Genomic DNA, 18,127 nt, shown 5'->3' on the forward strand with positions numbered 1-18,127 from the left:
ATTCGCTTACTGTTGTATTCTCACACCAACCCATTTTAGACAACCGTGTCTTTCCAGAAGTGTTTAACATTTAATACATAATTATGTATGACAATGAGCGTGTGTCTACCTGGCGTGGGTAAGCCTTTGAACCCCATTGCAAACCATGGAATTCTCACTAAGTGCGACTCATACGCTCCCACTGGTTGCGTCCCAACCCTTTGTACACACTCTCCTCCCACCTCGCTATTACCGTGGTCGGGTGTCTTGGTGGATTATATATAGAAAAGCAGCCAAAACCGCACAGAGCAATGAAAAGTCTACGTCAGTCACAGGTACATCTGAACTGTGTAAAGACGACGACTTAAGTGACGAGTTCTAGGTGGGCACATGAGCGGGCAGTGCTTCTCCTCTCCTCCCGTTCCACACTCCGCGCCGTGCACCCCCATTCCTCCGTCTGGCAGGAGAAGGCGCGAGGACGGTCCACCAGTTTTCAGTCACGGACGATTGTGTGTTGGTTCGTTCCGTGCATTGTTACTATGTTGCTTTTCTTGCTGATTTATTACATTACCGATTTTTCAAATGTTCATTTTCTCCCTGTGCTTAAAAATCATTAAAAAACTGTTCTGATTATGCAGTGTATGGTATGCAGCAGGTTGGCTAGTTTTCTATATTTCTGCATAAATATGACGTAAAACATCATCAAGTCCTAAAAGTAGATAAAGAGAAACCAGTTAAAGAAATGAGACAAAAATATTATACTTGGTCATTTATTTATTGAGGAAAATGATCGAAAATTACATATTTATGAGTGGCAAAAGTATGTGAAGCTTTGCTCTCAGTATCTGGTGTGATCCACCTTTGCAGCAACAAATGCAACTAAACGTTTCCGGTAACTTTTGATCATTCCTGCACACCAACTTGGAGGAATTTTAGCCCATTCCTCCGTACAGAACACCTTCAACTCTGTTATGTTGCTGGGTTTCCTCAAATTAACTGCTCGCTTCAGGTCCTTCCACAACATTTCGATTGGATTAAGGTCAGGACTTTGACTTGGCCATTCCAAAAACATTAACTTTATTCTTCTTTAACGATTCTTTGGTAGAACGACTTGTGTGATTAGGGTCGTTGTCTTGCTGCATGACAACCCTTCTGTTGAGATTCAGTTCATGGACAGATGTCCTGACATTTTCCTTTTGAATTCACTGATATAATTTAGAATTCATTGTTCCATTAATGAAGGCAAGCCATCCTGGCACAGATGCAGCAAAACAGGCCCAAACCATGATACTACCACCACCATGTTTCACAGATGGGATAAGGTTCTTAAGCTGGAATGCAGTGTTTTCCTTTCTCCAAACATAACAGTTTTCATTTAAACCAAAAAGTTCTATTTTGGTCTCTTCCATCCACAAAACATTCTTCCAATAGCCTTCTGTTTTGTCCACATGATCTTTAGCAAACTGCAGATGAGCAGCAATGTTTTTTTTGGAGAGCAGTGGCTTTCTCCTTGCAACCCTGCCATGCACACCTTTGTTGTTCAGTGTTTTCCTGATGGTGGACTCATGAACATGAACATTAGCCAATGTGAGAGAGACCTTCAGTTGCTTAGAAGTTACCCTGGGATCCTTTGTGACCTCGCCGACTGTTACAAACGTGTGAACTAATTTCTCAGCATCTTTCAGTGATATAAAAAGTTAGACCTTTTATATCACTGAAAGATGCTGAGAAATTAGTTCACGCGTTTGTTTTCAGTCGACTAGATTACTGTAACGCACTCCTCTCAGGACTACCCAAAAAAGACATAAATCGTTTGCAACTAGTGCAGAATGCAGCTGCTAGAATCCTAACTAGGTAAAGAAAATCCGAACACATTTCTCCAGTTTTAATGTCACTACACTGGTTACCTGTGTCATTCAGGATTGGCTTTAAAATTCTGCTTATGGTTTATAAAGCCTTAAATAATCTCGCCCCATCTTATATATCGGAATGTCTGACACCTTATATTCCAAATCGTAACCTCAGTTCCTCAAATGAGTGTCTCCTTAGAATTCCAAGAACAAAACTTAAAAGAAGTGGTGAGGCGGCCTTCTGCTGCTATGCACCTAAAATCTGGAATAGCCTGCCAATAGGAATTCGCCAGGCTGATACAGTAGAGCAATTTAAAACACTGCTGAAAACACATTACTTTAACATGGCCTTTCTATAACTTCAATTTAACTTAATTTAACTTAATCCTGATACTCTATATGTTCAATTCATCATAATAACTATTCATGGTGGCTCTAAAATCCGTACTGACCCCTACTCTATCTTCTGTTTCTTTTTCCGGTTTCTTTGTGGTGGTGGCCTGCGCCACCTCCACCTACTCAAAGCTTCATGATACTCCAATAGTGATGGTTGGATTAAAAGCCAGAAGTCTACGTGACCATCATCATCATCAAGCCCTTCCATGAGAACCCTAAATCCAAAGAGGACTGTTTCATTTATGTTAGGTAGAATGCCCAGAGGGGACTGGGCGGTCTCATGGTCTGGAATCCCTACAGATTTTATTTTTTCTCCAGCCGTCTGGAGTTTTTTTGTTTTTTTTCTCCCTCCTGGCCATTGAACCATACTCTTATTTGATGTTAATTAATGTTGATTTATTTTGTTTTCTTATTCCCTATTCTTTATTATGTAAAGCACTTTGAGCTACTGTTTGTATGAAAATGTGCTATATAAATAAATGTTGTTGTTGTTGTTGTTGTACACGCCTTGCTCTTGGAGTGATCTTTGTTGATCAACCACTCATGGGGAGGGTAACAATGGTCTTGAATTTCCTCCATTTGTACACAGTCTGTCTGACTGTGTATTGGTGGAGTCCAAACTCTTTAGAGATGGTTTTGTAACCTTTTCCAGCCTGATGAGCATCAATGACTCTTTTTTTGAGGTCCTCAGAAATCTCCTTTATTCATGCCATGATACACTTCCACAACATGTGTTTTGAAGAGCAGACTTTTTTAGATCCCTGCTCTTTAAATAACACAGGGTGCCCACTCACCCATAGCTGATTGTCAACCCATTGATTGTTAACACCTGACTCTAATTTCACCTTCAAACTAACTGCTAATCCTAGAGGTTCACATACTTTTGCCACTCACAAATATGTAATAGTCGATCATTTTCCTCAATAAATAAATGACCAAGTATAATATTTTTGTCTCTTTTGTTTAACTGTTTTCTCTTTATCTACGTTTAGGATTTGAGTGAAAATCTGATGATGTTTTAGGTCATATTTTTGCAGAAATATAGAAAATTCTAAAGGGTTCACAAACTTTCAAGCACAACTGTACTCTGTTTAGTTTTTAACGATGGCTAAGAAATATTTTTCATCCTGTGTTTTCATGGAGAACGGACATAACAAAGTGTATGTTCAAATGGGACCCAATGGTGACCAATGCTGGATAACAGCAAACAATATCAGATATCTCCATGGAAAATTCTCATTTTAGTCATTTTGCATAATCCATATCAGGTCATTCAATCATATGTTCACAATGGGGAAAACGTATGCATTTTTTGCTAAAATATTGTTAAATTAACTAACTTCAGAAAATGAAAGTAAACCATAAACAGGAAAACACTTTCAATAATCACAAAAGAATGTACAACTCCTAAAGTCAATTTCATCCTCCTTCCATTATTTTAAAATAAAAGCGTACATCAATGGCTATATTGTAAAAAAGTTCAGTAAATAAACTGATTCTATGATTTAAAGTTTAAACCACTTCACCACCAACTAGTAATATTAGTGATGGTTTCAGTCCATTACAAAAACCATAAGCAACAGCTAAACATCCAAAAATCAAAGAATCATGAACAAAAACCTTATAACGTATTATCCTAAAGCAATAGAAACCCAAGCAATTATTCTAAATTATACAAACAGAAAGCTAAAACCTCAACAATGGTGCTGTGGCAACTCATGTCTTAACTCTTTCAGGGCTGATGCCGACTTTTGTCAAAAGAAAGAGTTGATGATGGTAATCGACTGTAAACTGTGACAAAACCAACCATTATGTTTTAGTTGGGCTATAGTTGCTAGAAGGAAAGTTAGATTCATTGGTTTGACCAAGATTTCCTGCGCTCGTGTGAGTAGCAAGGCGAAAAACAACAGCAAAAATCGCACTGACATTTGGCAAGAGATCAAAGTGAATGCGTAAAGCAAAACATTCTGTGGATGACATTTTGCCTATTCTCTCTGAACTGGACTATGACTTGTCGAACTCAGATTTTGATACAAGTGATCGAAAACGAATGTGAGGTTCCAGCTTCAGCTGATTGGTCCCCAGCTAATCGTTGTACTGACAATGTTCGTCACGGAGGACTGCCACTTAATGAGAAGAGGTAGAAATCAAATTGCGATGCACTGTGACTTTGACCCTGCCACACAAAGACAGCCTGGCAGCAAGCCTGGCGCATATTCTTGGTAAACTGGAATCCACAGCATGCAGCAACAGACGTTTTATGTTGATTTCTGTGTGACACTATTGCTTTTCAGAAACTGTTTTTTGGAAAAAATATTCAGCCCTCAAAGAGTTAAACAGAAGTGAGGGAGGTCTGTCCCCTAAGGCATATAATACACATAATGCTACACAACACGAGCGCTTGAGGATGCTGTTGCTACACAAGAAATGTACTGTCTATACGTGTGCGTGTACTTTAAGTAAATCTGGAGGATTGCACCAGGTGGCTGCTTGAGAAATCATCATGGCGAGAAAACAATGTCTAGATTCACTCAGTTGTAAGTTGAGAGAAGAAAGATGTTAAAGATAAAAAGTTTTTCATTCTGATGCTGTTGTGAAGGTCCAAAACGGTAACAGCAACGTAGAAGATGGTATGTGAGACCTTTAAATGTATCGTATCGTTAAGATGGGACGTTTGCATCGCCTATAAGAGAAAAGGATGAAGAAAAGCACCATGAAGACATTCTCATGTCAGCATTTAAGATTCATGATCTGCTTCAAACCACTCATTAAACATTAAAGCATGCAGATTGATCCTGTTGGAGCTGCAAGTTTGATGTCACATTTTAATAGTAAGCAATGATGCTGATGTCACCTACTAAAATTTGAACACACATGCCACCTATATTTTTGCTAGGTACTGCGGCTCATGCACGTGTTGTGCTAATTTCTGATAATGTGCTCAGAAGATGCGTCAAAAGAATGCTGGGAATGCGTGGGAGCCATGATGCATGCGTTTACGTGATCAAAGCATAAAGTATAAACCAGCCCTTAGGCTCAGCAGACAAATAACAGCTTAAATTGAAATTCTTAACAAACAAACACTCATTAAAGAATAATAATATGGAAAAAGAAAGAAAATAAAAAATTGCTTAGAATTTTAAAATGAAAATATGCAAAATATGAACAAATTCAGATACCAAAAGCTAAAGCCAGGGATGGAGCCCTGACCAAACCAGAGCAGTAAGAATTTTATACTGTGTGTTTTTGTCTACTTCAGAAAACCCTACTACTTGATATAGCAACATTCTTGACCACTTGAATCATGGGAACAAGGGCAGATTGTGAGAAGCAAAAAATAATGAAGAAAGAGGAAAAAAATAAACAGCATAACAGCTCAGAAAAATATACAAATATAAATATGCTCAACCATCAATTATAAAAGTCTATAATCTATAGTCTTGTCACTGCTTGGATAACCTTAATTCTGCAGTAGAACTGATTATAAGCGATTTTAGATGTAATGGACAATCAGTTTGATAATAACAAGTAATCGTAAGCTTTTTGTTTTTCAGAAACTCTTACATCTGGAAGAATAATTATAATCTACTTACAATCAGTAAGCTGCCAGCGTCCTCACACATTGCTTAGTAAACTTGTTTCCTTTTATAGAATAACAGAATAATGGATTACATTTTTGGTGATGACTTGACAAAAGAGTTTTCTTAAAAAGTGAAACTTTTTGCTGTAAATTAATTATATCCATTGTATGTTAGCCTGCAATTTACTGAAATTTCAAATCAAGAATGAAAGATTACGGTGGGCTGGCGCCCTGCCCGGGGTTTGTTTCCTGCCTTGCGCCCTGTGTTGGTTGGGATTGGCTTCAGAAGACCCCCGTGACCCTGTAGTTAAGATATAGCGGATTGGATAATGGATGGATGGAGAATGAAAGATTCTTGAAAGACATTTATTTTGAAAATAAAATGACAGAAGATTTATTGAGACAACACCTGCTGAAGCTAAGAATAGGGTACTGGATACAACATATTGTTATATATATTTATAAATTTCTTCAGTTTATCATGTATGCTTAGAATTCATACGTAAAGAAATACAGGAGAAAATAGGACACTAAGAACTTAAAAAGAAAAATTAAACTATTTTGAAGTACTATATTGATAGCTCCCGGGTTTGCTTCCCGGGTCCTCCCAGGGTGGAGTTTGCATGTTCTCTCCCGTGTCTGCGTGGGTTTCCTCCCACAGTCCAAAGACATGCAGGTTAGGTGGATTGGTGATTCTAAATTGGCCCTAATGTTTGTGTGTGTCCTGCGGTAGGTTGGCACCCTGCCCAGGACTAGTTCCTGCTTTGTGCCCTGTGTTGGCTGGGATTGGCTCCAGCAGACCCCCGTGACCCTGTAGTTAAGAAACAGCGGGTTGGATAATGGATAGATGGATGGATATTGATAGCTGTTCCAATTGTGGAATGGGTTTAGTACTTTGTGAATTTTATGATATGCTATATTTTAATACTCATGTTGCTAGATTCAAACTAAGGGACTCTCTATGGCCTGTTTCACCAAGATCAGAAAATAATTAAAGTTTCTTGGAAATAGTCAGTGTGCTAATGGAGGTTATAGAAAAAAAGATGAGATGACCTATTATCAGTGAGTGTAGAACACGAGTGTGCAGCGTGGTTTGGTGCCCAATTCAAGGTTGGTTTCTACCTGTACCTGATGCTGCCAGGACAGGATCTCACATTTGATGATTTACTTGTATTAAGCAGATTCTAAAATGGTTTGCTGAGTGGAACATTTTAACTGCCCTATGTACATGTTTTCATCAAACTTCCCGCATTGAATCACCAACAATCCATTTTCTAAAACATTTCCTGGTAAGTATTAGAAAGACTGAATGTCTTTTAAAACAGTTTCTAGGTCATGGCACATAGACAAACAATGTTACACTGCACTCAAACCTGGACAGTGTCACCTTGTCTTCAATTCAGCAAATTGACAAACTACTGTACATTTAGTTCTGAATAATCAATCAATAAATGTTTATTAGCTTTAGTACATAATAAAGTAGTTTGAAAAAGTTTTAAAATACTGCTGTAGAACAGAACTGATCAACCCAGCCAAACTGGTGTATTTAGACCTTGATTTCAAGGAGGGCTGCATCACAGAGTGTAATATAGGTGTGCGAAGGATTAATGTTCAAATAAATGAGCATAACATTAAACATCTTTGTGCTGCTTTTGTGCTGCATTGTATTGGTTGGCAGGAATGCCAGTCAGCTGAGCACATTTTATTATGTTTCTACTTTTACACAATTTATTTTCTTTATTATTAGTTTCTTTATTTTCTGGATGGTGTTTTTACTTTGTTCTAGAGATCAAGTTTATATCATGAAGGCAAGTTTACATCTCATGACCATGCCTTTATGATGTCATGCAAAACATTTTTAGAAAAAAAATTTATGGGCCCATTAAATTAAAAATTAGGTTTTAGTAAGAGAGAGTTTTAAAAATGTTTGTTCTCTTTGGGCCTGCACCAAATTAACATCATTCTGGACAAACAATTTTAAGTGCCTATCAGACAGCCTTGGTGTCACAATCCCTCCTAACCCATTAACAGCTGTGTTTGGGGTTCTTCCAGATGGGTTTAAAGTGGAGAAGGACAAACAAATTGTGATTGCCTTCACTACACTATTGGCACGCAGACTTATATTGTTCAGCTGGAAGAATCCAAACTCCCCTCTTTTAAGTCAGTGGGTAACTGATGTTTTATATTATTTGAAATTGGAAAAAATCTAATTCTCAGTTAGAGGATCTGTGCAGAACTTTTTCAAAACCTGGCAGGATCTAATCAATAATATTTTAGAATAAGCTCTTAAAGCACTGAGGAAGCAATTCTCTTCACATTTCTTTTTCTTCTCCATTTATCTTTATCTGCCTATTAAACTCATCAATTTATGTATTTTTACAAGCTTTAAGTTTAACTCCGTTGGCCATGCTCTCTTTCACAGGGGTGGGGGTTGATTTGTTTTCAATCCTATTTTTTTGTAAAAATTAATCTATTTGTATGGAATGATTACAATAAAATCAATAAAAATTTAAAACAAAAGTTTGTTCTCAACTTTTCAATTGAAATAATTTTGGTCATGGACTGAAGCTCAAAAACCAATGTCTAGCCACATGCCTGTTGAGTACATGAAGTCCAAGGTAATGCTGTATCTAAACTTGTGTTTCTTTCTTCAGATAAAACTTCTAAAGATAGGAAATAATGTTCACAGTACCCATATCTCTATTTAAGATGTCCTGAGATGACCAATTATGTAAAAACAGCTGATCACCCAGATAGTTTTTCAACTTTATAAGCATTGTTATGTTCATCAAAGCGTCTAAGGCCACATTATTGACTTTATTAAGCTCAGTTTACAGAAGACTTCACTTTACGTAATCCAGAGGTAAAACAAACCACAAAACCCTTACTTTCCATCCATCCATTTACCAACCCACTGAATCCGAACACAGGGTCACTGGGGTCTGCTGGAGCCAATCCCAGCCAACACAGGGCACAAGGCAGAAACCAATCCCAGGCAGGGTGCCAACCCACCACAGGACACACACAAACACACCCACACACCAGGGCCAATTTAGAATCGCCAATCCACTGTGAGACATGCCCGGACACCATCAGACAGACACCGCATCTTTATAACAAGTTCTTTTATTTTTTCCTCCATTGTTAACACAACTCAGTCCCGCACAGTCCACTGGGCCTTCTTGCCCCAATCACCTTGATACCAGGCCTCTCTCACTCTGTCCCTTGGACCACCTTCCCTCTGTCTCTCCGTGGGAGCCTTGTCCTGCTCCCACTCCCGACTCTAGCTCTCCAACTATAGGAAGGCGGGCCCTTTTATCTTCACCAGGATGTGCTCCAGGTGCTCCCTCTGACGTCACTTCCTGGTGTGGCGGAAGAGCACTCAGAAGCACTCCGGGCCACCCTGGAGGGATTCTCTTCCATCTTCCCGGGTGTGGCGGAAGTAAATCCATCCCGGGCCTCCTAAGACTCAGGGCGCCCCCTTGTTCCTCTGCTGTGGTCTTCCTCTGTTCCAGGGCGGTTGCCCCCTCATGGCCCGGAGGACATATGTGCCACTTTCCGGTCCCTCCAGGCATCCCCGCTGGGTCGTAACCCCACCGACTCGCCACACCACCTAACCTGCATGTCTTTGGACTGTGGGAGGAAACCGGAGCGACTGGAGGAAACCCACGCAGACACGAGGAGAACATGCAAACTCCACGCAGGTAGGACCCAGGAAGCGAACTCGGGTCTCCTAACTGCGAGGCAGCAGCACTACCACTGCGCCACCCAGCCCTTACTTTTCAGTTACATTTTTCTTTTAAGTGAATGAACACATAATGGGTTGAATGACTGCCAACAGACATATAGATAGACTGATAGATGGATAGCTGTGTCCCATTGACAGCATGTCAAGCACTGTAGTCCGTCAGACCAACAAACTAATCATTTCTTATTCATCAGTACAACACTGGGCTGTAGCACTGTTTAAGTGGCATTTCTTTGTTTCCTCCTATCCCTGTAGTTTCTCAGCGATATCCACTGCCTTTCTTTAAATCAAAGTTCTGCAAGTGCAGTATCCCAAACTAAATCAACCCTTAAATCAATGGTGCCCTATAATTGCAATTGATCATTGAAGAGTGGTGAATGTATTGTATAGTCAAAAAATTATTGGCTCTAATCACTGCCAAAGGTGCTTTAACTAAGTGCTAACTAAAGGGTTTGAATACTTGCGGCAAAGTGAAACTTTCAGTTTTTTGTTTTTAATAAATTTGCTTTTTTCATGAAGGGGTATTAGGGTGTAAGAGCGCTGTTCTTCCTAAGCCCCCGTGATTTTCATGATCACACCTGTCAGAACACAGTTGATTCTGTTTTCTGATTTTTTTTATATCTTTTCAGGCCTGCAGGTAGCAAAAGTCTGTCTATAAATTGTATATGCATGAGATGGAATCAGAGATCAATATGGCTGGTAGAAAATAACAAAGAACAGTATGGGTGAATTTTGAATGCAATGTTGTGTGCTGTAGACATTTTGAGTAAAAAACCCTCAAACCTTAAAGTTCACCTAATTTTATTACAAACTGACCCAATTTGGGCAATAAAAGAAAAAGATAAAAAGTGCCAACAGTCAGCACAGATTTGTTCAACACAAATGACGTAGAAAATATATTAAAAATTATACAATTGTGTAAAATTGTTCATATTTAATATCTGGTTTTGATTATGTTTATTTTTATCAGAGGAAAATACAACCAGATAGTAAACCAAGTAGTGTAGTAAGCTTCCACTAACATTAAACTCATACCCAAATCAGTTAAGTGTACAGTTCTGTCTGATTGTGACACAAATCTAAATTCCGTAGGAGCTCCATGCCATAATTACTAAAACTAAAATTGAAACTAATAGATATAAAAATAAAACAGAAATGTCTTTGTGAAATAAAAACTAAAATAAAACTAAACTGAATTTCCAAGTAAGGTCAGAAAAAATGTAGAAATAAAAACTAATATAAAAAGGGAAAACTATAATAACCTTGCTTTTAATATATACTGTTAAGTGAGACAAACAATTTTTAAACTAAATTTGACATAAAGTATTTGTTATAAATGATTGATTTTGTAATCACTAATTGATGTTCAGGGTAGAAAACAACAATATAAGAAACTAAAAAAAAAAAAGAAAAAATGTTAAGGTGGGGCCATGTGAGCAGACAGAATGAAGTTAAAAAGGCAAACCATACCAAACATGTTTATATCCCACCTAAACTAATGAAATAAAATAGATTATCTAAATAAACCAAAAAACTAAATGAACTGAGAGCTCAGAAAAGATTAACCTCTGGAGGGATTTAGATGAAGCCTCTAAGTTGGCTTTTCCCAGTGCACTCACCTATGTACGCCACTGAAAGTAGTACTTGCTCCCCTGATGAAGTATCCATAGTTTGTAATGACAAAGTCTCCCTCTTCTTTGTAGTGCTCTGGGACCTCATTAGTCATCCTTCATAAACAACAAAACAGAGATTACAATGAATAAGCAGCTGCATTCCTTTCCGCTGTTTTTTCTAATAGATTATAGATTCTGAGAAAAGCAGCTGACATAATTTACCCATTCATAATACTGCTGGTTCACACTGAGGGTCACAAAGTGAGCCAAAGATTATCCTGGCAAATACAGGCGAAAAACAGAATTGAATCCTGAAAATGACTTTTTTTTATCACAAGGAGCACTCCTGCAATTCGTCAATGTCAATCAGTGTGATAGTACTACTTTAAACTTTATGAAGGAATCAGAAAGTCTTAAGGAAACCAATTGGAACTTCGGATAGATTATCAGACATCACTACAAAGACGGTCCATGCCAACTTTAATCCTGATTTTATCATAGTGACGCTAATGTCCACTTTACCTAGCCTCCCAAATTTGTACAATGAAAATCACAGTTGAAATAAATTGAACATAATCCAAACATTGAATTCAAGAACAAAAATTAATATAAAACAAGTAAGAAAAAGAAATGAAAAACACAGAACAGTTACAAGTAATCTAAGCTACACAAAAACTAATGTAAGTAAGAAAAAGAAAAAAACGCAGAAGAGTTACACATAAACTAAACTACACAAGAAAGTAATAAACTAGCAATACCATAGGAGGGGCATTTAACTTGATTGGGCACCTAAGCGAGAAATAATCTTGGACTAATCCTACTCTATGTATACTTGTAACAAATATTGACTCATGATAATAGATTTTATTAGGTTAGGCTTGTCGCTTTCACACGTTCTATTGATTTGAGAGGAAACAGAGCCTATAATTCAAGAGCCAGATAAACTATATTTCAGGTCTGACTATAGCTTTGAGAATTGGAAGCAGCATATCTGGTACTATGGCATTGACAGAGGAAAGATAAATGCCTTTAGACCTTACAGCAATGTAGTCAGCAAAGTGATAAGCAACTCTAGCATTTTGTTACTGTACACATGAAAAGCAAATAGCATTTTCGTGATCTAGTATCAAGTAATCTAAGGTTTTCAGAGAAAATTAACGCTTGAGTTAAACATAAATATTGCCTGAATGTATTTATGCCTGTGGTGGGCTGGCGCCCTGCCCGGGGTTTGTTTCCCGCCTTTCATCTTGTGTTGGCTGGGACTGGCTCCAGCAGACCCCTGTAACCCTGTAGTTAGGATATAGCGGGTTGGATAATGGATGGATGTATTTATGTTGTATAATCATAAAACTGACAGGTTAAGGAAATACACACCCTTCTGTTCAGCCATCATCTAACCTGCTTTATACAGTTCAGTGTTGGGGTCCAAGCAAAGAAAATATGGAGGATGTACATGTACAATATTTTAAAAAAAAATCAATACTTAATAAAATAATGAATGAAAACTTCACAAATTAATGTATTGAAATAAAAGCTTTGACAAACTATACACAAAATGTACCAGAGTTAATCTAGCAAAATAAATAAAAAAATAAACACCTTTGTAAAAAGCCTTAAATTTCAGTCCAACTAAAGATAAACGGCTGAATAATCTTTTAGGGAATACAGTAATCCCTCCTCGATTGTGGGGGTTATGTTCCAGAACCCCCCACGTTTGATGAAAATCTGCAAAGTAGAAACCATATGTTTATATGGTTATTTTTATATATTTTAAACCCTTATAAAATCTCCCACACTGTTAATATTATTAGAGCCCTCTAGACATGAAATAACACCCTTTAGTCAAAAGTTTAAACTGTGCTCCATGACAAGACAGAGATGGCAGTTCTTTCTCACAATTAAAAGAATGCAAACATATCTTCCTCTTCAAAGAATGCGTGTCAGGAGCAGAGAATGTCAGAGAGAGAGAGAGCGCGAAAGTAAAGGAAACAATCAAAAACTCAATACGTGCTTTTGTGCTTTTAAGTATGCCGAAGCACCACGATAAAGCGGCATTTTGTAGAGGAACGTCCGTATCCTCTAGGCAAACAGCCCCTCTGCTCACACCTCCTCCATCAAGCAGAGAGAGTGAGAGAGACAAAAAAAAGCAAACAATCAAGCACCGCACGAAAAGCACCTCGTATATCAGTGAGGAGTTTTATTTAATATGTAATACATGCTCTGATTGGGTAGCTTCTAAGCCATCCGCCAATAGCGTCCCTTGTATGAAATCAACTGGGCAAACAAACTGAGGAAGCATGTACCATAAATTAAAAGACCCATTGTCCGCAGAAATCCGCGAACCAGCGAAAAATCTGTGATATATATTTAGATATGCTTACATTTAAAATCCGCGATGGAGTGAAGCCGCGAAAGTCGAAGCGCGATATAGCGAGGGATCACTGTATAATAAATAATGCAGCATGTATGTAATGAATAGGTGACACATTGTCCAGGATTGTTTGTGCCTTGTTCCCAATACATCCTGGGATAGGCTTCAACCTTCCTGCCACCCTGCTCTGGATAAGCAACTTTGGACAATGGACAGATGGGTGCAATGAATTAAATAATTGTTTTACTCAAAAATGTACTAAGGAAGAAATGAAAGTGTTTGTTCCAGTCAAAATTAATTATTGAGCTTTGAAATTATGAATTTATATAAACAAGCAGTACATACTGTATGCAGGTGACATAAAAGCAAACAAAACATATAACCCAGACAACATTTTAACTTTAGTGCTAAATTGATTAAAAAAGGCTACTATATTTCTTATTCCAGCTGTAAGTTAGCATGACATTCTCATATCTGCTGTAATCCAGTTCAAGGTTGCAGTAAGATCTATATCTGGCAGGACTGGGCACAAGTCCCAGGACAGAATGCTAGTAGATTCTGTAACTAAATAGTCTCAAATGTATTTCCAAAATGTAATTCTGGTAATAACTAGTCTTGCAGGATCAAATGTACATTGTGAATATATATATAGAAAACAAGAGAGAAATAATGAAGGGTTGGAGACCAACCAGTGCCCCGTTTAGTCTAGCAAAAAGAATGTAAATCAAAAATACCAGCAACAGAAGGAATCATAGATGTGAATGTCTGTTGATGCCCCTCTCTCTAAACTGCTCTGGTTGGAACAATTGGAGCTCCATGCTCTTTCTAATCTGGTTTGCCCACAAACACTTGACTACCTGGACTTTGGTCTTCAAATCACACACAGGGCCAAAGCAGCAGGACCTTCAGGGCCACAATAGGGTTCATTTTTTAGGCTGCAGTTGAAAGTTGCCATTTTGTGAGTCCTTACCTCTAAATTGTTGCTTGGATGCTCTTGATTTGCACCCATGCAACAATTTGTTATGTCTGGAGACAAGCTTAAATGTGGACGGAAACAATGAGAATGTTCCTTCAGTGTGATGTTTTTGAACTATTCAACTCATCAAAGTAGCAGCTGGGATTTAAGCAGCAAAGAACAATGGTGCCGAGTCAGTGTCGTCCAACTAATAGCAAGACAGTTACAATAGATGAATCTATGGATGTTAAACATATAAACATGAGACACATGTGCATAAAGTTCATAGCATTTGACGTTACTAATCTAGTAGTAAAAGTGAATGATGCATTGCAGCCGACTGTATAAGGTCTTTGTCACATACTGTTACAATGACACAGTCAGAACAATTGAGAGGTTCATAGAATAGGCAGCTATATTCATGAAAAGATGAACTCTTGAATGTGCTAGATGGTGTGCAGTCACAAACTGTAAAAATTAGTTTGAAAACGGATGCTGTTAAAGCACAGGAGATGCAGATTTCTGTAGTAAGTAGTCCTAGAACAGTAAATGTGGTCTGACACCAGCAGAGCCATAGACACGACTGCACAGCATCCAACTTCTGACTGTGCATCTTAAAGTTAAAATTAGTAAATTTAAACGTCAATCATGCCAACCCAGCTTGGACCACAAAGCCTAAGAGAATGTTATTCTTAAGACGTCCATTTTGAAACACTACTGTTAGTGTTGCATTAAGAAATTTGATACATTTTGCCATCCATCAAGATTGTTTTCGGTTGTTCCCCAAATATTGGAGGTGGCTTTTTAGAAATAAACCTTTTTGGCATAACCTTTTCAGTTGTGAATTCTGCTACTCTCTACTAACAAGATTTTAGCAAATTTGTTCTCAGATGTGTATTCTGGCTCAGAGAATACAGTACTTGTCTGGCCCTGTGACATTGGCTAACGACAGTCTAATTACAAGGAATCCTACGTCTGAATCCATTTAAATAAGGAACACATATTGAGAAATAATCTCAGTGACTGGACTATTCCAACTATAAGCCTGTATCTTTATCTGCTATACAATGCTTCTAAAAGCTTTGCTCCAAAGGAACCAATTTTAAAATGTATAAATCAATAAGGTGAACCAATTCTACCTGTTTAATTTGTGAAATAAATGTATTCCTTAGAGGAGGACACATACTGCAGAATCATCAAGGCAGCAACAAACTATTTATCAAAAAAACATTTTGGTAACCATGCCTATTTTCCCTGAATACTCCCACTCCCCTAAATAGTTCCAATTTCAATTTTTTAAAGTAAAGTAATAATATTGCCTGCAAAGCTATAACATGCATATTTGTGGCCTGCTGAGAAATAAAACTGAATAGGGCTGTTATATAAAAACAAAGAGATGAGGCCTAACTGTGGCTAAAAGTAAAACATACCACTATGTTTTGTTCCTTTCCTTGCCCATTGCAATGCTCTAGGCCTGCCAGGGCTGGCTTAATGTATGGGCACAATGGGCACTGGTTTAGGGCCCCAGGAACATAAGGACCCACAATGTGTCTAAGTCCTATGTATGTTTTTGTTTTGCTACCAAAAGAGGGACCCCAGCACACTACTTTGCCAGGGGGCCTATGATGCTAAGACGATGAAGATGTTATGACAGCCATGGGCCATACCTCCCACAAGCAGTCATATATACCTGTTGCTTGGCATTGTCAACTAAGGCACACACACACACCCACACATCATTTGGTCAGTATGTCAAAGCACTGCAGTTTGAGGGTGATATCAGTCAACCCTGAAAATAAACTATCCGGTTAGTCTTCATAATGAGACATGGAGGTTTAGCTTCATAATTTTGCAGACTTACAGGAAATTAAATGGCTCAGAATGGAACAAAAGAGAGACAGACTTAAATGTGGATTCTAAAACAACATGTGCTGTTGAAGAATTAGACAATGAAAATGTCAGAGAATCAAGAGTATCGAAGCAACACACAAGGACCTAGTAAGAATATGGCAAAGGAATGAGCAACATCTTAAGTAAAAGGTTTATACAAAATTGTCTTCAGAATGAAAAAAAAAAAATAAAAACAAGCAGGCAATAAGGTATATTCGCTAAGGCACTGCACTTGAAACAACAAGGTTACCAGTTCAGTTCCTGCCTCTGAATCACTATGTGACACTGCTCAAGTCACATAAGGCTGGTAGCACACTGCACAACTTTTGAATTGGAGAGTATGTCAGATTTAATGACTGCAGTTACTGGATCTTGTCACTTTATGGATGTCAGATAACCCGTCTATCACAGGGGATGATGAATTACACAACTGCCTCACAAGTTTTCAGCACAATTTGAAATTTCTGAATTACCATGCGCACTTCAAATTTTGATAGCAAATTAATGTGCTGCCTAAGATCTCTGGTAGCAATACAAAAGTATTCCAGGTATGGTGAGTTGGCTGCCGATTTTCTATTTTCCGTTCTGTCATGTGTCAGGGATGCCAGGGGCAACGACCCGGCTGGGACATCTTGAGGGACCGGAAGAGGGTCTATGTCCGCCCTGGATCACGTGGGAGCCACCATCCTGGTTGCTTTGGGGGCCATGGGTAGAGGGCTTGGAAGCCCAACCCTGTAGGGACCCATGGTCACCGCCAAGGGGCGCCCCAAATCCTTGGGGACCCTGGACCTTAGCACTTCCGCCACACCAGGAAGTGCTGGGGGGAAGTGGAGTAGGGACACCCGGAGAGCTTCCGGGAGAACAGCCGGCACTTCCGACACATTGGGGCGTGTCCAGGGAGGAGTGCCGGGAAACACCTGGAGCCCATCCGGTATGAAATAAAAGGGTCCGTCTCCCTTCATTCAAGGCTGGAGTCGGGTGGAGGCAGGACAAGGCAAGAGAGAGAGAGAGAGTGGAGGCGGCCCGAAGAGAAGGCGTTGAGTGGCCAGGACTTTGTGGGGGTTTGTGTGCACGGACTTTGTTCTGTAAATAGTTGTAAATAAACGTGTGGTGGTGAATTAACAACATGTCTGCCTGCCTGTGCCCGGGCCGCGTCCACACACGCTACAATAAAAATTATCCAATCGACAGTTGAGTCTCTCTTCTGTTTGCATAATTTAAAACAGACATTTTCCTTCTTGCCTCGGTGGAGCATTGTATGCATCTACTTCCAATAGAGCTCCCACTGTTTGTCAAATCTTGCACACTACTGCAACTTCTTAGAAAATCAAATCTGACTGCCAGGGTTGGTGCTCCCTTTTCTCCATGGCTAATAATGGATTTATCTGTTGTTCTGCCCTATGATGTTTTCATTTCTCCATGTATAAATGTGATTTCTACATTTTTTTAAAAGGGTTCTAATCCCAAAAGGAAAGAAAACCAGTATGTTACCAGTATTTTTTCTATTATTATTTTTATTGTTTTCATACTGCATTGCATGTGGGTTAAAATCTGCTATTCTTGAACACCTTTAACATGTATTCAGGTCAGTATTAACATACATTACTGAAAAGGCTGTTCCTCTTCTACTATATAACATTTCACTTGTCACACTGCTGAGAATTTCGAGCCATCCTTCAAAGTGGCTTGTTAATATTGTAGATGTGGCGAGTACAATTTAAATATTTATATTTTCTTTATTCTTA

General features: G+C 38.6%; 1 protein-coding gene across 1 annotated transcript in view; it reads right to left on the minus strand.

Moving 5' to 3' along the window:
• The window catches only part of dpt (dermatopontin), a 146,416-nt gene that overhangs the window by 13,098 nt on the left and 115,191 nt on the right, over nt 1-18,127 (minus strand). The window contains exon 3 of the mRNA XM_039745177.1: nt 11,173-11,280. Within this exon, the coding sequence (XP_039601111.1) occupies nt 11,173-11,280 (108 nt within the window). The remainder of the gene's footprint in view (nt 1-11,172; nt 11,281-18,127) is intronic.

This window comes from Polypterus senegalus, chromosome 2 (genome assembly GCF_016835505.1).
Source record: "Polypterus senegalus isolate Bchr_013 chromosome 2, ASM1683550v1, whole genome shotgun sequence".
In the NCBI taxonomy this organism is placed as follows: Eukaryota; Metazoa; Chordata; class Cladistia; order Polypteriformes; family Polypteridae; genus Polypterus; species Polypterus senegalus.